A 23003-nucleotide genomic window follows, 5' to 3' on the forward strand; every position below is an offset into this window, starting at 1 on the left:
CTCTCCAACACCCTTTCCAATACCTTCATTCCATGCTCCAATAACTTTATCGCTTGATACGAGCCACAGTCCAGAGGGTCACCTTTCCCCTTGTATGGAGGGACTAGGGTACGCAGTTCCCAATCCACTGGAATGCAGCCTTCTTTCACCACCAGATTACAGATCTCTGTCATTCTCTTCACTCCCCAACTTCCCGTTACCTTCAACATTTCTCCCACAACTCCCGTCGGCCCTCCTGCTTTTCTACTCTTCATTGCTTTTAGCGCTTTCTCAACTTCCTTCTCAGTTATCTTCTCTGCCGGCCCTAAAACTGGGTTACTCTCGATGTTGCCGTCCCATTCATTCTCTGCATTCAACAGCATTTCCATATATCTCTTCCATCTTCCTTTAATTCCATCTGGGTCCACAACGATTTGTCCCACTTCATCCTCCAAGCAACTCACCCCCATCACATCACACCTCTCTTTCGCTATCTGCTTTGCAATCCTGAATACCGTTCTCTGACTCTCTTCCGAATCCAAGCGTTCTCCGAACATTTTCCTCCATGCCTCCTGCGCCTTTGCTACCTCTTTCTTTGCAGCCTTCTTGGCTGCCTTATAGCTTTCATGTTCTGCCTTTTCTGCCCCCGTACCCTTCACCTTCTGCCACTCCTTGAACTTCTTCCTCTTCTCATCATCCTCTTTCCAACTTCATCATATTAAACATTTTAATCTCACCAAACCGTGCAATTGCCATAAGTGTGAGAATGCCTTCACTCGCGCGTCATGGGAGTTTATGTCCGGCGGTCTTGGGTCACCCATTAGCGAGACCGGTTATGCTGTGTATACAGTCGTGGCCAAAAATATTGGCACCCTTACACTTTTTTCAAATAACTCACAATTATCTCGAAAAATACGTTGAAATTGACAAATGTATTTGGTCTTCACAATTCTTTGTTTCACTTTTAATCTTACAGAACCTTTGTTTTTAATTCAGAACTTTATATATGCTTTTAAATCAAAATAAAAAGAAATGGCATTGACAAAATTATTGACACCCTAGACTTAATATTTGGAAGCACAGCTAAGTTGGACAAAACAACTGCAGTCAAGCGCTTCCTATAGCCATGAATGAGCTTCCTCCACCTCTCTACTGGCAGTTTGGCCCACTCTTCTTGTGCAAACTGCTCCAGTTCTCCCAGATTTGAAGGGTGCCTTCTCCCAACTGCTATTTTTAGATCTTCCCACAGGTGTTCAATGGGATTTATATCTGGATTCATTGCTGGCCATTTCAGAACAATCCAGCGTTTTGTCTTGAACCATTCCTGGGTGATTTTTTGAAGTGTGTTTGGGGTCATTGTCCTGCTGCAAGACCCATGACCTTTGACAGAGACCCATCTTTCTGACACTGGGTTGAACATTGCGCTCCAAAATGACTTGGTAATCTCCTGATTTCATGATGCCATGCACACATTCAAGGCACCCAGTGCCAGAGGCAGCACAGCAAACCCCAAAACATCACTGAACCTCCATGTTTGACTGTAGGGAAGGTGTTCTTTTCTTTGAAGGCTTAATTTTGTTTTCTATAAACATAGAGATAATGTACTTTGCCAAAAAGCTCTAATAATTTGGTCTCATCCTGTCTACAGGACATTCTCCCAGAAGGATTTTGGCTTGTTCAGGTGTGTTTTGGAAAACTCCAGTCGGGCTTTATTTTGTCTCTGTCTCAGCAGTGGGGTTCTCCTGGGTCTCCTACCATAGAACCCCCTTTCATTGAGTTGGCGACGGATGGTGCGAGTGGAAACTGTCGTACCTTGTGTCTAAAGGTCAGCTTGAATCTCTTTGGCAGTTGATCGAGGTTCTTTCTCCACCATTCAAACAATCCGTCGCTGCAATCTTCGATCAAGTTTTCTCTTGCGGCCACGTCCAAGGAGGTTGGCTACAGTGCCATGGGCCTTAAACTTCCTGATAACATTGCGTACTGTGGACACAGGAACATCAAGGTCTCTGGAGATGGACCTGTAGCCTTGAGATTGTCCATTCTTGGTTACAATCTTGTGTCTGATCTCCTCAGACAATTCACTGGTTTTCTTTCTTTTCTCCATGCTGATTGTGGTACACACAGTGACACAAAACAGCAGAATGACTCCTTTTCTTTATTCAAACTGGTTGAATGAATTTTTTTTATATATTGCAGCCACCTGAAACTCACCACAGGTGACTTCAATTCCAAAATAAAGGAGAATCACCTGCTTGAAATCTAATTATTTCTCACAACTTCTAAAAGGTGCCAATAATATTGTCCAGGCCATTTTAAGATTTATGTGTGGAAAAGCTAAGATTTAGTAATTTTTCAGCTTTTTTGTTTTGTTCCACTGCAAACCAAAGAAATACATATGTGGATACCAAAATATATTTTTTATTTCAACAATTTTCTGGTGCAATATTTGAAAAAAGTACAAGGGTGCCAATATTTTTGGCCATGACTATATACATACACCCATTATACCTTTTGACATCCGTTGGATTATTGTATCTTGTTTGTGTAATTTCTTCAACATTTACGTACTTGTGGCGTGTGCGACATGGGTTTTGGATGGTTAAAATTTTTATTTCAGAACCTCATTTGGCATTCAGAAAGATATTGCATACTGGGTTACTAATTGTTTAAAATAAATGCCCGTCCTTGTTCTCCTTGCAGCTCAGAACTGGATGGCGCTTTAAAAAACGACCTGGGATCGATTTTCTCCTCCAACAATTGGCTCCATACTATGAGATAGTCATTTACACATCCGAGACGGGGATGGTAAGGCCAAATGGCTGTTTATCTAAGGGTTTTTTTGCCAGATGCAAGCCTCACTTCTTTGTTTTACATTTATTTTCTCAAATGGCTGTTTTTTATCATTCGTTAATCGTTATTGGTTCCCCCCCCCCCCCCCTCCCCCACTCCTCTTCCCACCTTGTCTCATTTATTGTCCAGACGGCATTTCCTTTGGTGGATAGCATTGACCGCCAGGGCTACATAATGTACCGGCTGTTTCGTGATGCAACACGTTATATGGATGGTCATCATGTCAAGGTGAGGCCCATATTTGGCCACTGTGCTTTCTACTTTTTTTCATTCCATAACAGGAAGGGGGCTGGCGTACAGTTTTTGGAAGACTTTATATTGTGTTTGCCCTGATCGTTTTGTGAACTTTTTTCTTGACGTGAAAAATGTTTTAAACTTTGCAAGCATCATGGATACAGTATTTTTGCCCTCTGAGATGCCTTTTCCTTGGCACACTCTTTAGAAGCTGATGTTCCTCAAGGAAGAATTCTGGAACAAATGCAGTTATAGTTTACAATCAACTACTTTTTACAATTTGCTTTGCTGACGATTTTACATTCAATCTCCGCTGAAACAACTCCAGTGGATTACTCTCAAATGACAACTGGAATATGGTCATTTATCCGTAACCTGATCTCCTGCTCAAATAAGTGTCATATTGATAGATCATTCTACCTCCAGGTAGTTAGATTGGCAAATCCATCTGTTTTTGTGATCATCCTCTCACACGGAGGTAATTTTTGGTTCCTCAATGTAACCATGAGAATTTTGTGGAGACATCGTCTCCAAGCTGTCTTGTAAATTGGCATGTGGGAGGAATATTGTGATTATTCTGAATGTTAACATAGTGTGACGGAGAACAGATTTTAACTACTTTGACCCTGTTTTTTCCGCAGGATCTGTCATGCTTGAACAGGGACTTATCTCGAGTCATCATGGTAGACTGCAGTCGGGACTCGTTCAAATTACAGCCATACAATGGGGTCGCTCTCACAAAATGGGACGGCAACTCTGATGACCGAGCCCTGTACGATCTCGCCGCCTTCCTGCGCAGTGAGTGAATTATTGGGCGAATTTGTGGTGATGGGGAGTGTATAATTTTCATAAAACGGCTCCATGCATGGTATGGTTTCCTCAAGGGCTTGGCCTTTGAAAACTTTGTTGTTGTAAAGTGTGCATCAAACGTTTTGGTTTCATTTATCAGTTTTGATATTAATTAATGTGTTGGTGTAAAGGCAACTGCTATTTGATGTTTTTCTTTAATTATTTTTAATGAGATTTGGTCTTGGAGCACCACCTTTGAATGTGGATTTGCACCAAAGAGTTCCTTTTTCTTTTCTTTTTTCTCTAATCTCAGATTGTTGGAAAAGTCTTCCTGGTTTAGTCCACAGTCGCCCGCGTCTTGGCACGCAAATTCAGTCTCTCCGGGGCAGATGGGCAGCAAAATGGCAGCATATGTCTCGCCTCGCTGCCTTTGTGCCCTGTTTGCAAAGGATCTAGTACTGTGGCTTAGTGGGGTGCGAGGAATTGTAGGCCTGAGGCCTGTTTTTGCCTCTGGGGACATGGCTTCTCTGGCCCCTGAGCCTCGTTCTCAACTGTGGGATCGCCATGGACTTTGGTCTTGTTTACGTTCCTTGTTACATTTCAAAACGTATTTGGTGTGTTGTCTGTTGTTTGTTGTGTTTTGTTTAAACAGACTTGCTTTTTAACAGAGGTGAAACTCGTAACTACATTGAGATGAGCACGTCTTGGATCTAACAGGAGCATTTTGACAATTATTTTTTAAAATTTAAGCTCGGTTTTAATGATTCACGAACAAAAATGCAATGTTTGTCCATGCTTTTTATTTTTCTTGTGCATTAAAATGCGCTGTTTTCCATTTGCTGGCCTATCGTTGCCTGGAATCTGCCATGACCATATGGAAGGGCAGCATCAGGTGGAGACACCTATCACACTCCCTCACCCACCCTTTCTTTCCCATCTCCCCTTCCCACTGGCCTCATTGCGATCTGATTTGGGAATAGCCAGAAGGCACAAGCCCATGTTCAGCTATGCTCGCCTCTTTCCCTTGCTAATCAAACAAGTGTACTGCACCGAAGATCCGCAGCCTTGCCTGCCCTGCAGCTGCTTGCCGCCGCGGGTGCTCCGCCGAACAATGGGCGCGCGTGCGGGCTGCCTCTCTGGGGGCTCCGCCTTGCGCAGGCGTCACTGCAACCGCGCGCAGCTCCATGCACCAGATGCCAAGCTGGCGTGCTTGCACGTTACTCAGCCAGCCATTCTTTGGTGCTGTAGATGCATCATTTCATATTGAGCATGGTAGATCACAGTGAAATTTCTGTGCATGGCTATGGAATGAGGTGGGGAGCAGATGTCCTCGTTCCTTTGTCCCAGCATCTGCGCCCCGTTGGTGCAGAGTTTGCATGCACCAATTACCTGCACAAGCGTGTCTCTCGATCATGATTGATTCTGTACTTGTGGAGGCACGTGGCGATGCAACGATAGTTGTGCTTGGTCGATGATGTCTCCTAATTCTGTTTTCATCTTTTTTCTTCAAATAAATTCAATTTATTTTAAGGTAAATTAATAGTTTGCTTTCCGTCGACCTCTTGAGTTGGCATGTCTTTGTACTCGGCAAATATCCTCTCAATGCAATTTTCACACGGAATATCCTGGGGAAGGAAGTGCACTTGTATCGCCATTCTAGGACTGTGGCATTGTAGGGTTTCCACGAGAGCAGGGACAACTGGCACAAATCCTCTGGGGGTGGATTGTGGGTGGGGAAGGCATCTCTGGCTCCAGATCCGTTTTGAACAAGGCCGCATGAAGGCTTTGCATTACTAGCAGGATGCAAATAACAGTGGAGGTTAAGGAGGATAAAGGGGTTGAAATAGAGAGAAAATAAATGTAAAACAAAGAAGTGAGGCCTGCATCTGGCAGGCTGCTTATAGTCTAATTCAATATTTGAAGTCGAGTCGGTCCTTGTTTAAAATGTGGGTTTTTTTGTTGTTGTTGTTTCAGCTGGATAGACACAAAAAGCCTTTGGCCTGAAACGTACCATTATCTGCAAATAAAGTTTGTGGAGAACATTGTGATATTCACTTTGCTTATTGTAAACACAAGTGACGTGCGGCCTTGCACATTATTTGCCACTGCCTGCTGGGCCCACAAGAACTAATTCAAAGAATGTACTTCAGTTTGTTTTTCTTCTTTCCATACTTGCGTGATTTATTTTCTCCCCATCTGCTTATGATTGCTTTTTATTCGATGTTAACTGCATTTTTGATGGTTTGTGCCAAGAATATTTTTGTTACAGGTGAAAATAACTTTTGTGGTTAATAAATCCATATTGTGTTCGTTTTCTGAGTTCTGAACTATTGTGCGGACCAGAGTGGCACCTTTAATTCGATGACTTGCAGAGGTGTGATGGGCGTTGAGTCGCTAAATGTAGGCAATTCCACTTTGTTTTTTATTTTGTGTGTGGGTCCACCTGGAAGTCCCGTGCAAAGCTTGATTTGAGTCGTTATTTCCTTAGTTTACCACGAGTGGTGTGTTCTGCCCAAAGAGCAAAATATGGCTTCAACAGAATACTTGTCTCTGTGAAGGCTCGTGTAGGGCTGTGTTGGTGGACAACATGGATTTTATCAACTAAATGTTGATAAGAGTAGTCTACCCCTATGGGGAAAAAGGCGTTGACATTTCCGACGTTAACCTTTCCTCAAAGCAGAATACTGTATTGATATTTTTTAAAAGGCTTTTTAAAATTATCTGACGACGGACCAGTGCTCGAAACATTGGCTGCACCTCATTTACTGCAGTGGTATACACTATACACACCCTTACAAACCCATCGCTGATCACATCCATTGATGTAGCTTCAATAACCATTGCAAAACTTAATGTTTTTGAGAATTGGTGATTGAGACAATCTTCTTCTTCTTGTCCAGCTTGGGAATATGCTCGGTTTGAGTTGGTGTATGATTATATAATTATGCTTTTTCCGAGGAGCTGTTTTTATATCATTATGGTATGTACGGTGGCATCGTTGCACCTGCGTGTGATGATTTATTTTAAATTCTTGTGGTCAATACACGTGCTTGTGATAACGAGAACTCGCATAAGGGGAAATGCAGTGATCTCACTTTCGATTGTGTGTGCAAAATAAGTTATCTTCATTCTCTGCTGCATATTTCACTTTAAAATACAAGGTGACAATCTATCAAAACGGGTTCCGTGGACCTCTTGCAACTTCTTGCACCCAAGGCTGCAGATCAAGACTGCATTTGATTGTTGTGGCTATGACCGTAGATTTGTGGGAGGAATTCAGCGATTACAAATTGAGATAATGGTGCAATTGAAGAACTTGGGAACGCTGCAAATTCAAATGTTTGTGCCAATAACACGCTCATTGTCAGGGGCTCGTACACTACTAGCCATACCCCGCAACACTCATTTGGCTGCTGAATGAGTGCGGAGCCATCCCACCTCCCTTTGTTCCTAAATGTAGCTCCACCTGCTGTATGATGGGGAGCAACCCTTATTTCTGTTGACGTTCCAAGACTTCCGCTTGGCAGGCGTGATGTGGGAGGGAAAGCCCACAATTTAGCCAGCCATAGCCAGTCCTGCATGGGCAGGACCTTGAGGAACATTCCTCTTCATCCTTAACGTGCATTGTTTTGCAGACCACCAAATGATCAGATTATCTTTGTTGGGTTGTGTTTATTTCCTTTTAACATCTCTTTGAATTTCCATTCCCTTCATGTTTTGTGTCCTCTTGGTTTTGTTTGTCGGTTGCAGGATAAACACATGGAGGATGAGCTCTGCTGACTTGGTCGGGGCTCCCCTTATAATTAGGAAGCACCGCTTTTGGTACCAGCCACTCTTTCTGCTTAAGATCTAGCTCGACTTAGGCGGTATCGTCGCATCCTTTGGCCCGTTATGCTAATCTGCTGTCTGAAGGCGTGCCCGCCTGTTATTGTCCCAGGCCTGACCTCGGCACCACAAAAGACCCTTTGTGAGGCCGAGCTGCTCCCAGCTCTTGCAGTCGGGCAGATGGCAGGGTAGGGTGGGAGGCCGAATGAGCACGCTGATAAATGGAAAAGCGACCTTCGTCAGAGACATCGTACTGTTGCGGTGCATGGTACTCCTCCGGTCCATGGCTACGCATGATCTTGCATGGAGGTTTCAGAAACTTTGCTGAGCCATGGCATACTCTAGATGATGTACATACAACATATTGGGGTCATACGCACCTGTGCACTTATCCAGACCATCTATATCACAATACACCTTCGGCTGCCCAAACGCAGAGCATCATTCGCCAAGGCTAACCATCTTGAATGAAGAAATCATTTCATCAAGCACTAAACTTGTACTTTTGGGTGTTTGCAACAGTTGAATGGCACAGATATTTCTTCTGAGATTGAGCGAGTTGGTTATGGAAGGAAGAGAAGAATAAAGGTAGTTCATAGTTTAAACTTTTTTTGACAGGTTGACAGAAACAGATTAATCACAATTTGCATGAAAGAACATCATGTTTTTCAGGTGAATTAATTCTATGCAAATTTGTCTTTGCAACTGAATGTTTTCCTTTCACCGAGAACATCGCTGAAGGAGGTTGAAAAGAAAAGGTGACCTGGACCGATGTTTGGGGTAACAGTTTTTAGTCCGCACGTTATGGTTGCCTATGTTTACTCGAGCTGTGTTTTGGAAGCTTTTATCCAGAAGGGCAAAACAATAATTACACAGTTTTATTTCCAAGAGCAAGGGGTGTGGTGCCATGAGGACGGAGGGAGGGAGGAACGTGTGGAGTTGAGGCCTGGTTTTCACCTGCCATGCGTGGTATTTGACTTGAGCAAGACTATTCAGATTCTGCATCTCTCCAGATGCCTTTGTGAACGATGCTTGCAAATCCCATTGTGACCGCTCAACGTTGAATTTGCTAGGCGCGATTACGAATCTGGTTGAAGATTTTAAACGACATGTAAGACGAGTGTTTAAGGATGTTGTTTGGGATTCCTGCCCAATAAAAATGATACCGGCATGGCATGCGGCAATCGTTTTGCTCTCTACAGTGGGGTTACATCATTGTTTGCGTTTTTCCCAAATTGAGACTTTATTTGCTTTAAGCTTCCCAAAGTGTTGTTGAAGGCAAAGGATGTACAGCTCTTCATAGAAGAAATCAGTTTGTCCCGAAGGAATCCCTCAGTCAACGATTTTGGCACATATATTCTCACTTCGAATTAAATTCTTCTTTTTTTCCAAAAAAATGAATGGGTCGCCATCGGAAACCAGGAAAATTATGAAAAAGTTTATCTTGTTGCTTGAAAATTGTTTGAAAATCAACATCTTTTCAGTTAATTGATATAAATCACAAGTTCATCTCCTAGGGATGTAAGAAAAACCTTGTGGGACTGCCGATGGTTATTTCGCTGATTGGGCCGAGAAATTTAATGGTACGTTCCTTATCAATTGTCAGTCACTGCCAGATTTTCTAATTGGAATAATGATGCAATTGGGGGATGGGGAGGCAACATTAACCTCATCATCCACTAGGTGACCATCAACAGATTGTGTAGTACACCTGAGAGGGAGATTAATTTTGAGAAGAGGGGACATCTCTTCAAAGACAACCTCCTCCAAAAGGCAAAGTTTTGGAGGGAGAAAAGAAAGATTGGGAAATACGAGTATATTAGGAGTGAAGAAAAGAAAAGAAAAAGTGAAGGGGGGGGGGGGGTCTGTAGGACATGTGAGCCTCGTGTTGGCTTCGCGGTTAGGGTGCCGACTTGGGATCCTAGGATCCTGGGTTTGAATCCCAGTCGATCGCTGAATTAACACCAGGGGGGTCGACTCAGCCTGCCATCCTTCTGAGGTCGGCAAATTGAGTACCAGTTTACTGGTAATTCCTTGTGTGTATTGAGAGGCGACTAACAGGGTTGGCGGCAGGAAGGGCATCCCGGCCATAAAACATTGCTTCAAAAAAGGGGATCAGGGTGCCCGAAAAAGGCCAACCCCTGCTCTGCGGGGAAAAATGGCCTCTAAAGGTGGTTCATGTGAGCCATTGCCATTTTGCATATGTAATAAAGTATAAATTGCTGCTTAATATCCGTTTCTGCAGGATTTTGCATCAAAATATCTGCAGAGCGTATTTGCTTGCCTGTAGTAGTTTTTATGCTAATGAAGCATTTTATCAGAATCTTCTTCAAGTCTGCAATGAAAATGCGTTCGTTTTGCGTAATTTAATTGGATCCTTCGTGGATGTTTTTCTCCATTTGTTCAGGTTCATAATGGAGCATGTGCGCAGTATCGCAATTAGGACATGGACGTTAGTCAACGTCGATTAAATTTAGGATTTGAACCAGGGATCTCATTATCATGAAAATCAGGGATCTCATTATCATACTCGCACGGACGCAACAAACAGGCTCAAGGCCTTTCTTTCCCAATGGTTGCCTTGAGAAGTAAGGTCCCCCCAGACTTCAACCACCCATTTTCTTCCCCTGCAACTTGTGAGCAGCTCATGCATAAAGATCCAGGTGACGACTTGTAATCTCTTTCTGTACTTTTTTTTAACCCTCGCCAGAGGAGAGGGTATTGCATTTGAGTCTGTTTGTTTGTTTGTCCGCACAGAATAAATATGATTTTCTCTGTAACCGTTGGTCCGATTGACAGGAAATTTTCACCATAGGTGCAACTCCACCTGCAGAAATTTTTAAAAGAATTATGACGTCATATGTCACGTGGTTTGGCCGCCATCTTGGAAAAACCAAAAAACTTTGCACCTCTATCTCCGAAAGTGCTGAATAGTAAAAATTGAGACATGGCTCATTGTAAAGAACTCTCCATGGGGAATAAAATATGTTAATGATGATGTCATAGGTGACTCCATTATGACGTCATAATTCGACAAGTACAAAACTTCATGCAATCGAGATGAAATTTCTTGAGCGTCATGTCGGCATAAACTGGTGGAGAAAAAAAAAAAGATGACGTCATCGGTCATGTGGTTCGTCTGCCATCTTGGAAAAACCGAAAAACTTTGCACCTCTATATCTCCGAAAGCGCTGAATAGGAAAAATTGAGACCGCTCATTGTAAAGAACTCTCCATGTGGAATAAAATATGTTAATGATGATGTCATTGGTGCCTCCATTATGACGTCATAATTCGACAAGTACAAAACTTCATCTGATCAAGATGAAATTTTTGGAGCATAATCTAGGAATAAATTAGTTTAGAAAAAAATGATGACGTCATTGGTCACGTGGTTCGGCCGCCATATTTGCTTTAACACAAAAGCCTTAAAAACGACTGAAAATACACATCCTGGCGAGGGTTTGCAATCTCTGATTGCTCTTTTTGTTGTTTGCATTTTCTTTTGGCAACAAACTTTAAAATGTTTTGTTTCGAAAATTTGATTTTCGGGTCAGGGCAACAAGACGTAGTCTTCTCTGCTCTGAGAAACCATCCTTAAAAGCTGGGCATACCTTTTCCAGCATTGCCTTGGTTAACAGTTTTTGTTAATTTGTCTAGGTAATGTACTTGCACATCTCATCGAGTACCTTCGAGTGATTTTTCTTTTGTACTGGGTTCGTGAGTCCTTGTCCGGGAGCTTTATGAGTCCTTGTCACAAAAGCGTGCTTTTGTGAGCCTTGTTTGGGGTTGCTGCCATTTCCTCTCCTTCCTCCTTTCCTGTTCACTCATTGCCCTGTTTGTTGCCATGCTGCAATTGTGCCCCCCCTGCCCCCCATTGCCTCGTTTTACGAGCCTAAAATCTTTGCAGAGACAACATAGCATTTGAGAAACGTTTACAGCTTTTCCATTGCATTGTCATTATCATGAAAAGCCAGCGTTGACCAAATGCAACAATCTATCTCAAGAGCACTCCGGATATCTTGTGAAGGCAATTTGTGATAGGAAACGGAGCCAGTGGCATGGTGGACCTTTTTGGGCAAAACCATCAAATATTTATCTATCACAGCATCCCTGTGCGAAGTTGGGCCACTCTCCAAGAATGGTCAGAAGAAAAGATAAAGTTGTTTTAGAAGAAGAATGCAGTTGATTGTCTTCAAGTCGCACAATGTAGTTGACTGTTTTTTGATGTACTGCGATGATCAAAAACTCCTGGGTACTTTATTTTTCTTCTTGTCGTCATTAGTCGAGGAAAATCGGATCGGAATTTTCCTGATGCTGGGATTGAAAAATCTGACTGTTTGTGTTTCTTTTGAAGGCAGCGTTATCTTCAATCTCTGGTCATCATTTGCAGATGGAAAAAAAAGAGGGAGTGGTGCGCCGAAGATCGCCAAATCTGGAGGTAGTGATGCTGCGTGAAGAGTGAATGCCGGGAGAGCTGGACAAGCGGCAGATGGGGGAGGAGGGGAGTCGTGTAACCTGGGGATGTGGTGACCAAGATAGGCGACTTGACAGGCAGCAGATGAATCTTGCCGTAACGGCTTGATTGGTGGAGGGGGGGTGGTGCTTGGGTTGCACTGTGACAGGAGGCCTATACGGTGGTCATTAGTGCATACCCTTGTATAAAGGCAATGCGTCCATCTGTTCACGGCCACAGTGAGCATAGGCACACGCCGCCATTGTCACGCGACGCTGGTTAAATCCCCGACTTGGCCTTTCGTCCAGCATGATGTGCGCACTGTGTATATTTGCATTTCACAAAGTGCTTCTGACTTGGGATCTATCGATTTTGTTTCTGACCTTCCATTTTCTGACCGCAACCTCCCCCCCCCCCAAATACAGCCCAATCTCCCCCCCCCCCCCACTAAAATAATATGCATATCGAGGCATATGTATTAAATGCATATAATAAATAATATGCATATAATAATGTGCATATTTCCAAAAAATAAAATGCCATTTGCATATTGGATATTTTAAGTAAGAAAATGTTTGGTAATTTATTGTGCACGCACTTGGCCATGCCCCAGTTCCTTGTGGTCTTCCCACATTCACTTTTCATTCCAGATGTTGCATTAGTTTGGGCAAAGATGCTCGATTTTGCTGACTGTATCACTGAAAATATATATATTTCGGACCCATAACACTCGCGTGGTCATGTTCCTTGGATAATGGGGGAGTCTTGACAAACAATCTGGCTCCAAATGTGCTGAAATGAAAGGAATAAATACTCACATATATTGTTTTAATACGTTTCCTATTGTGAGAAGCAATCCCAATGAAAGTGAATTAATTTAATTGTATTCGAGATGCTTCCACATGTCATCATAATTTGTCCCAGCATTTCATGGGCTGGTCAAGTAATCCTGATTGTACGTGGATGCATTGCAAGCTCGCAGGTTTTGCAGCAGAAATATGCCACATCACAATCCCACACAGGCCTACCACTTGCAATGGTAATTTATCATTTCTCCGCGTCGCAGTGTAAATCTGTGAGCACGTCTGTTTATTTGCTTTGCCTGAGCCGTCCCCTATCTCCATCTGTCGCATGGTGGTGCCGGCAGTGCTCCTGCCTTTGTCTGAATTTCACCTGCTGGCTTGGACACCCAGCAAACCACCTGCTGCTCACAAAATGTGGCCTGCAGGCAACCAAGAGAGGGGAGGGGGACTGAGGGGGGTTTTGATGGGGGGGGGGGGGAGTTGGGAGAGAGAGAGAGAGAGAGCTGAGGCAACCGCCAGCTGTCTATGCCCCAACCCCCCTTCCCCCCCCCCCCCCCCCCACCTTGCAGTAATCGGTGCAAAACTCTGCCCATCAGCCTCTTGCTTGAGTTTGATGTGGACCCCTTCACCAGCTGCAAAAGGGCAGCCCAGTGGTGAAGAGGCCTAGTGTTGTGCATTCGGACAATGGGTGGCCATGCGATCTCGCTCTGCAGGAGCTCTAGCTATGGCGCCGAAAGGCTGTTTTGGGGACTAACAGCACATCCAACGTAACTTCCCTCAGGACGATGGTCCCTTTCGGTGGTCGATGAGGTGGCTTTGCAATGCAGGATGGGTTATTTTCATTTGTTGCTGTAAACACGATGGTTTTGCTTTGATAGTTTCATGTGCATAAAAATTCGTACCCACCAATCACAACTGCATATGTTGCTGTTGCTCCACCCTGTGCCCGTCAGCCATTGCCTTGAGTAAAGTGGAGGATGTGCGTCACGTACTTGAGCACTACAGTTTGGAGAGTGACCCTCTGGAGGTCTTCAAAAGACGACAGGTCCAGCTGCAGGTATGAGCACAGCTATCCATTATACTAACCCATTCTGTGAATGAATTGCAAGCCTCAACAACAGGGCAGAAACAAGGCCAGATTTTGATGGTCCATACATTGGGAAAGCTAATTACGTATTACATAGTTGCAACCTTGGATTTGAGCTCACATGAAGTATTGATATAATTTGCCAAACGATAAACATGGACACTGGGGACGGTCCGGTCGTTAGGTCAGAGGACGAGCATCAATGAAGGAAGACTTAAGGATTTGTATTCCAGGCTTCGTTGAACCAAGCTGGTCCTTGGTAAATTACTGTGTTGGTTTAAAAAAAACAACTGAATGGTTAAAACCAGACCGAGTGGTTCAAATAACTGAATTAATCAGACTGAAACAACAGCTGATTCAGCAAAACCAGATTCCAGAGTCGACCAGACAACAGTGGTTAAAACTTGGTTATTACTCACTATGGAGCGAGCGTATAAGCAGACGGACTACAGGAAGCCACAGCAGATAAGCTTCCACAACTTGTTGGATAAAAGCTTCAGAATAGCATATGAAGATCGCTTTCGGATGGTGGAAGACTCCCATCATCGGTCTTCATTTGTTGGTGGGTTCGTAAATGCAATCTATTTCAAAGTTTGAAGATGTTTAGAAAGCATCCCACCAGCTTGTTTCCCTCAATCAAAAAGTGGGCAGATCATGACAACTGTACTCTTTGGGCTGCTGATCGAATGAAAACATGAAGAGGAAACCAGCAAGAATTGCACAGGACACGTGACAGATTGTAGTCGTTCAACTCGAACGTAAATAATTTGAGTTTGTAAGCAGGGAGGCATCTGTAGTGTCGTCTCCTGCTCAGAAGATTATTATTCTGCACAGAGCAGAATTGTTTGTGAATCAATAGAGAAGTCTTTGTTTTAAATATAAACTATGAACCACAGCATTATCGCTATATGTATGTATATATATATATATATATATATATATATATATATATATATATATATATATATATATATATATATATATATATATATATATATATATATATATATATATATATATACATATACAGACTTGGCATTTAATATGGAATATATTTTTTTTCTTGACTTGGGTTTACTTTCTTAACTCAGTATATCAATCTGGTGAGTTTCTTTTATACTTTGGTGATTTATTTGTTAAAAGAACCATGTCACTGATTGTCTGTCGCAGCAAGAAGTCAACAACAGGATTATATCACAGGTGGCGTGGCAAAATGTACAGACAGGTGCATTTGATGATTGGCTTCACAGTCAGGTATACAAGGGTTGTTGCGTTCTGTATTCGTGGAAAACAACTGCTGCACGTCTCCAAAAGTTATTGCCGCTTCCTCTGGAGATGGTCCGTCAACTCGACAATGCTGTTTGTCATGGAGTGGTGGCTTTACGAAATTACGGTATGAAACAGCGTGCTATTGCTCGGCAGTATGGCATCACTCAAGGTCAGGTGTCAAAGATCCTGAAATGAAATGCTCAGAGGGGTGTCCCTACTCCAATACCGAGGCCAGGACGTCCCCACAGAACCACAAGGAGGGATGATCGCCAGCTGCACCGGTTAGTCCGCAATGGCCGTACCAAGTCAGCTAATCGGTTTAGGGCTGAGTGGCAGCAACTGACAAATGTGCCTGTATCCAGAAGGCTAGTCAACCAACGACTGGTTCAAGCAGGCTATCGTGCCAGGCGTCCCCTGAGAAAGCCACGCCTGACCAGACAACACCGCCAGCGCCGATTGCAGTGGGCCAGAGGGCACCGTCAATGGCAGCCAGGACACTGGAATCACGTGATCTTCAGTGACGAGTCTAGATTTCTGGTCTATCGTCAAGATGGCCGCGTCCGAGTGCGCAGACAAGTGCATGAAGCCTACAACAAAGATTGTATAGTGCCAAGAGTCCAAGCTGGAGGTGGTGGGGTGACCTTTTGGGCTGCTTTTCATGCAGGGGGCAAAACTGACCTGGTTGTTCTGAATGGAAACCCGAACCAGTTCAAGTACAGGGCCATTCTGGAAGAAACATTGCTTCCATTTGCTCGTGCAGCCTTTCGAGGAAACTTTGTCTTCCAAGATGACAATGCACGGCCTCATCGTGCTCGCATGATCCAACACTTTCTTGCTGACCGTGGTGCAGAGCATATGGAGTGGCCTGCCATGTCCCCGGATATGAATCCGATAGAGAACTTGTGGGCAGAATTAACGCATCAAATCTACCACTGGGACCAGCAGCCGACCTTTGTGCGTGAATTGCAGCAGGCTATTGTCACTGCATGGCAAGCGATTCCTGTCCAAACCTTGGCAAATCTCGTGAACAGCATGCCTCAACGTGTACGTGCTCTCCTGAATGCTCGTGGGGGTTACACGAAGTACTGAACTGTAATTTTACTGTCCGTAATCCCAGTCGTAATTTCACCTTTGTTTTTGTTAAAAACTTTTTGGCTAATGTGCAAAATAAAGAGATACTTCTGGAAAACGTACAGAAGTTTAACACAGTACTGTCCATGAATTGAGTTCGATATCAGTTTACATCACTTTCAAGGATCAATTTATTTGTTTCGAAATGTCAAATGTGGTTTTTGTTTCTTCTAAAGGTCACATTAACAAAATCTAGAATAATTTCAACATAATTCCAATGAACTTTTGGCTCGAAGACATCTTGAAAAGTAAGTTCACCCCCACAAAAAAAATATTCCATATTAAATGCCAAGTCTGATGTGTGTATATATATATATATATATATATATACAGACTCGTGTATATATATATATATATATATATATATACAGAGTCCATATATATATATTCCATATTAAAAATAATTCATATTATTTTTTCTTTCATATTATTTTAAATATTTTTTTATATTAAAAATATAACTTAAAAAAAAAAACTTTTTTTTACATAGCAAAAAAAAATTTCACTCTTTTTTTTTTTCTCCTATTATTTTTTCAAATAATACATATTATTTTAAAAATAATTCACATATTAAAAAAAGATTCCATATTAAATGCCAAGTTTGTGTATATATATATATACAGACTTGTATATATATATATATATATATATATACACAGAGTCCATATATACCGGTCATATATTTTGACCGGTAGTATATATATATATACTACCGGTCAAAAGTTTTAGAACACCTCAATTTATCTATTTTTTATTGAAATTTATGCAGTTTAATGTCTCAATGTACTCTGAAATTAAGCATAGAACAAATAAACAATTGGAGATAAAAAAGAAATCATAGAATCATTTTGTTTAACAAAATTTAATTTAAATTTTTGACTCAGCAAAGTAGCCACCTTTTGCAGATATAACCGCCGAACACACTCGTGGCATTCTTTCTACAATGGAATTCAAATATTGTTCGGGAAGTTCTTCCCAACACTGTTGCAGAAGTTCCCACAAATGTGTTGCACTTGTAGGTTGCTTTGCTTTCACCCTTCTGTCCAGCTCATCCCAAACCAGCTCGATGGGGTTTAGGTCTGGAGACTGTGCTGGCCATTCCATGATTTGAAGCCCACCGTCTTGTTATTTTCCTTGAAGGTAGTTTTGACATAGCCTGGAGGTGTGTTTAGGGTCATTATCTTGCTGTAGGATGAACCCGTGACCAACTCGGCGTATACCAGAGGATATTGCATGGTGCTACAAAATGCTGAGGTCACCCTTTTGGTTCAGGGTGCCAGTCACTCTGTGCAAGTCGCCGACTCTGGATCCAGCAAAAGAGCCCCAGACCATCACGCTTCCTCCTCCATGTTTGACAGTTGGTGTCACACACTGAGGAACCATCCTTTCGCCTACTCGACGGCATACAAAAACCCTGCGTGATGAACCAAAGATTTCAAATTTTGATTCATCGGTCCTTGAGACCTTCCAGTCTTCAGTAGTCCACTGGCAATGCTTCATGGCCCAGGCAAGCCTCTTTTTCTTATTTTGCCATCTTAGCAATGGCTGTCTTACTGCCACTCGACCTGTCAAACCAGCAGCTTGAAGTCTTCTCTTCACAGTTGAAACTGAGACTTGCTTACTTCGACCAGTGTTAAGCTGTGCTTGAAGCTGTTGTCCTATGAGCCGCCTATCACACACGTTGTTGACTCTCAGAAACTTGCCTTCTGATTCTGTTGTGGCTTTGGGTCTGCCAGACCTCTTCCTGTCAGAGTTTCCTCCAGTTTCCAATATACTACTTCCTGCAGTGCAATATTGTCCAAATAATGCTTCAGAGGGTGTAATAACAGTCTGTTCCAATACTGCTTTTATACGGACAGGGGGTTTGTAATCAAGTAATCAGCAGAGGTTGGGACACCTGTAGGAATTGTTTGCATCAACTTTCAAGGCTTAATTTACTTAGATTGCTGCATAACAGCTGTAAGTTGTTAACCCATAACTTGTTCCTTGAAGAAGGCCTTTTTTTATTTTTTTTTACAATATAACTGTGCAATTTACATTATTTTCCCGTTTTTGCTAACCTAAACTTTTTTTTCAACCTCGAGCAGTTTACTGCTTACCTTTGTACCATTCAGGTTATTCACTGGACATGAAACTGCATAAATTTCAATAAAAACTGGAAAAATTGAGGTGTTCTAAAACTTTTGACTGGCAGTGTATATATATATATATATATATATATATGTGTATATATATATATATATATATATATATATATATATATATATGTATATATATATATATATATATATACATATACATACATATATATATATATTGTTACAGATACGACTTTGATGGTATGGTGGGCCGAGCGGGATGGCCGCCGTATCCGTACAAGTTACCCGATTGTGCCCGAATGTTGACTAATCGCGCTACGCTGGCTCAATAGGAAAGAAAAAGAAGACACCCGGCTGGATTACAATCACACAATACGACACCAGGGATACGGTTCTCAAAGGTTGTTATTACAATTGCGGAAGGTTTAGATTACAGGGACAAGAGGGAAACATAGGAAGGTGGGCACTTAAACACACTTATATTATCCCCGGACAGACGACAGGTAAACGCGGGACAAGGCTCACTCACACGGGGTTTGATGGCCAGGAAAGCGGGTAGCGATCGCTCCAGGTGCACCTGGCTCAGGGACAGAATCACGTACGGTGGTGTCCAGAGATGCGTGAAGGTATCACAGCGCTTGTGGGTCGCGACTTTGGTCTCAAGCTGGGGAGGTCGCTCAGCGCTCGGGAGGGTGGCGTCTTTTCCTTCCAAGCTCGGGGCGCATCTCTCGTCACGTCCGGCGCGGGGCCGCGTATATCCGGCGGGGAGTCACGCCCTCGCTCGTTAGCTCCGCCCCATATGGCATCGGCCCATGGCTTCTCATTGGGTGCGGGGGTTACCGGCTCCGCCCTTGACGAGGGGCCGACAGGGAGCCCCCTTCTGGGTAACCCCGTCGAGCACATGTTCAATGGCGGCCAACCGAGCCGGAGTGAGGACGCAAAGCCGCTGTTGTTGTGGTTGTTGTTGGAGCTTGAGATGATGGGAAGAGATGCGGGGAGGTATGGGAAGGTCCTAAACTCCTACTGGTGCCATATCATCACATTCTGGTGCAACGAAGAGTCATAATTAATGGAAACAAGTCCTTAACTGACATAGATTAAGAATAACTAGCAAGATGTCCTATAATTGTCTACGTGTGGTGCGGGGGACCTGGGCACGACATTTAATGGGGGAATGAAGGGGAAGATCGGCTCTAATGGGTGTTGTTTACAGACAATGGGACTAGGGAATGGGGTAAGGGGAGAGTTGGGGAGTATCGGAGAAAATAGGGGAATATTTACAAGCGGATATGGAGGCCAAATTCCATATTCGCAACATTGCACCCTTCTCTACCCTCGGGGCGTCCCGACCCGATAAATTTTTACCTACTTTAGTGTGGCACGCAATGTAGTTCCCTCTACTATTAACTCTACCCTGAGTGCGACAGTTTTACAGATATTCACAAATGAGTAAATATGTCCCCCTGCGACGTTGCACCCTTCTCCTCACAGAAACACACCCACAGGATAACCGAATCCGGAAAGAATTCTCAAACTAAACATACAGCCGGTAGGGAGCATTATTTACAAGACTACGCTGATATCTACACTACGATCCAGGACCTGTCTTTGGAGGAACACATGCAGATGTTATGCATAGAGAGAGCGCGCTTGCCAACATCGATACACCAACCCACGAGTGCTCTGTGGCCGACGGCCTTTAATAACGTGCAGAGCACCCTTCCCGCGCATCAAAAGCACCACCCCACCACCAATCGGTGCAGTCACCATTGTTCATTGGAATAAAAATAAATTCGACAACCCCTAACCCTGCAGGTGTCTCTTGCTCTTCTTGTGGTGCACTTGGTGTTACTTAAAAGTGGTTCACCTGTATGGCATAGGTGCCACGTTGACCCATAGGTCCATCCCCGGGTGGTGCTTGGCCGCAAACGAACTGCGGTCCATCGTGGGTGGCCACAAACATTGCGGTCCATATGGTGTATCGATCCCGGCAGCAAGCAGCGAAAGTGCAGGCCCACAACTGCGTCGCCAGCACCTCTCTCTCCTCTCTCTCTACCCCAAAGCCAGATCCTCGGAGGTGGGAGACAAAAACAAGACAAGTGAGCAAGGTGGTAAGGGCGCAAAAGTGCACGCAATGCAAGGTGATGCACACTGGGGGCACATGGGAACCAGGTGAGACAGGTACGTTCCTACCGTACGCCCCCCCCACCAGGTAACCTACATGGCCCCTCCCTTACCCCTTACTGTATCAACAAAACACAACACTACCCATAAACATCTACTTTACAAATCCACAAACATCCCTACTGTCTTCCCCGTTCCTCCCATATACCAAATTCGTCTTCTCTCCCTCCTAACCAATCAAATTTGCCATTTTCAACTCTCATCAAAATTTGCCATTTTCAACTCAACATCAAAATTTGCCATCACCAATTCATCATCAGTCCCTCCTAGGGAGGGAGAGATGGAATCACCCCAATGTCTCATCCACGTCGTGATGCGTCTCACAAATCCAACAGCAATTCTCATTTCTGCAACACAAACAAAGAAAACACAGGTGTGGAGTCATCATCATCACCACAGGTAAGTGGCTGCGTATGGTGCGACAGGTTCATCAATCCTAACTATCTCCTAAACGACTTTAACAACTTTACACTACCCGGGGTCTCTCTCCGGCCAAACCATTGGCCCTCTTACACTATGGGTTCTAAAAACCAATTCCCATTGGCCAAACTGTGGTGCTCTTCAATTTGGGGTCTCACTCCCCCGATTCATCTCCCGGTGCCCTCGCACAATTTCTGGGCTGCGGCGTGTACCTCTCCCAGTGGGTCTACCCACCTGCACACCTCCACCACTGCAGTTGCCTCCGAGCTTACCTGCTCCTTGCCCTAACCTAACTACCTGGGGAAGGCCCTCTGGCACTCTCCCCACTCGGTGCCCTCTCTGGCACTGGGCTACCCGGGTCCATCCTCCGGATCCTCGGGCCCCATCCACAACTCTACCGGCTCCCAGAGCCCACCTGCGGCCTCACCTGGCCGACATCCTCACAGTGGTGGAGTGCCCAACCAACTACACACACTAACAGGCTACACGCCCAGCCATTTCCACAACACTAATGCACCCATTCACAACACCATTCTGCAACCGCACCACAAATGCCAATATCCAACCACAATTTACCTGTACCCTCTACCTAACACTTACACTACCCGCCCCGGGTACTCGTGAAAGGGGTCCACCCTTCCCCCATCCACACCTTCGCACCATGCACACCACTCCGTACCACTTACTCCAACTTTTCTCCACACACCTGTACTTGCACACCTGTGCTCTCACACCTGGTGCCACCGGCACCCTTCTCTCCCCAAGCGCATTCGCGCTGATCCACACACTCACTACTCATACACGGCTCCACACACCTGTCCAGTTGCACACCTGTGCAATCACACCTGTTCAATTCTCACAAACACGGCATCATCTCAGCTAACTACTCCCTTCTGAAACTTGCGCTTCCCAGTCGTCCCTTTAAACTATTGCGCTCCCACGTCATTATCATCCATACTAATCTACCTGCGTCCCCACTACAGGTATCAGTCACTAACTAAACTTAACGTTACCTAATGTCAATCCTCGCTAGATCCCTACACACCATATCCTAACCCACCCGGGCTAGTTTTCACTGCCATACACCCCATAAGCTATTGCTCCTTTGCCCCCCCACCACATGGGAAAGGTGGCAGGGATGCCACCCTCTCCCACCGGGCCTATCGCTCCTCAATCCCCCAGTCCTCTGGCACTAATAAGCCCCCCTTATTCAGAGGTACTGGGTCCCGCCTCGGCATCTAAAGCCGAGGCGATCCACGGGGGCGCCTGCTCGCCGGTGTAAGGTCTTATCCGGTCGGCGTGGACGATCCGAGGGAGGGCTCGTGGCCCCATTTTGATCTTAAAGACCACGTCACAGATTTGCGACAGGACGACTCCTGGGCCTTGCCAGGGGGAGGTGAGTTTTGGGCACCTTCCCTTCCGCCTCCGGGGATTAAAGAACCAAATCTTCATCCCCGGAGCGTATTGACTCCCCTGGCTCCGGTCGTCGTACCTGCGCTTCATCTTTTCCCCCGCCAGATGGAGTTGGCGGCGGGCGAAGGCATGGACTAGCTCCATGCCTTCCTCTAGGTGACGTGCGTACCCCTCCCTCGGCGGGTTAACCACTGTGTCTGGCACGGGACCGCATAGCAAGTCGGCGGGAGCCCGTAACTCCCGCCCATACATAAGCAACGCTGGACTGCATGCGGTGGCCCCGTGCTGGCTGGTTCGGTAGGCCATGAGCAAGTAAGGGAGATGTTCGTCCCAGTCATCCTGACGGGTGGTGGTGAACAGTGCCAGTTGTTGGATTAGAGTTCGATTGAATCTTTCCACCATCCCGTCAGATTGAGGTCTTAAAGGCGTTGTTCTGGTTTTCCGAATTGACAGGAGACTGCACAC

General features: G+C 44.5%; 1 protein-coding gene across 5 annotated transcripts in view; it reads left to right on the forward strand.

The window, feature by feature from the left end:
* TIMM50 (translocase of inner mitochondrial membrane 50) overlaps positions 1-23003 on the forward strand; it is a 173510-nt gene that overhangs the window by 135057 nt on the left and 15450 nt on the right. For all 5 annotated transcript variants that reach the window (XM_068100800.2, XM_068100802.2, XM_068100799.2 and 2 more), the window contains exons 6-9: positions 2680-2784; positions 2959-3057; positions 3705-3861; positions 13889-13992. In XM_068100800.2, coding sequence (XP_067956901.1) covers positions 2680-2784; positions 2959-3057; positions 3705-3861; positions 13889-13992 — 465 coding nt within the window. The remainder of the gene's footprint in view (positions 1-2679; positions 2785-2958; positions 3058-3704; positions 3862-13888; positions 13993-23003) is intronic.

Source organism: Myxine glutinosa, chromosome 9 (genome assembly GCF_964187855.1).
Source record: "Myxine glutinosa chromosome 9, kmMyxGlut1.1, whole genome shotgun sequence".
Taxonomy (NCBI): Eukaryota; Metazoa; Chordata; class Myxini; order Myxiniformes; family Myxinidae; genus Myxine; species Myxine glutinosa.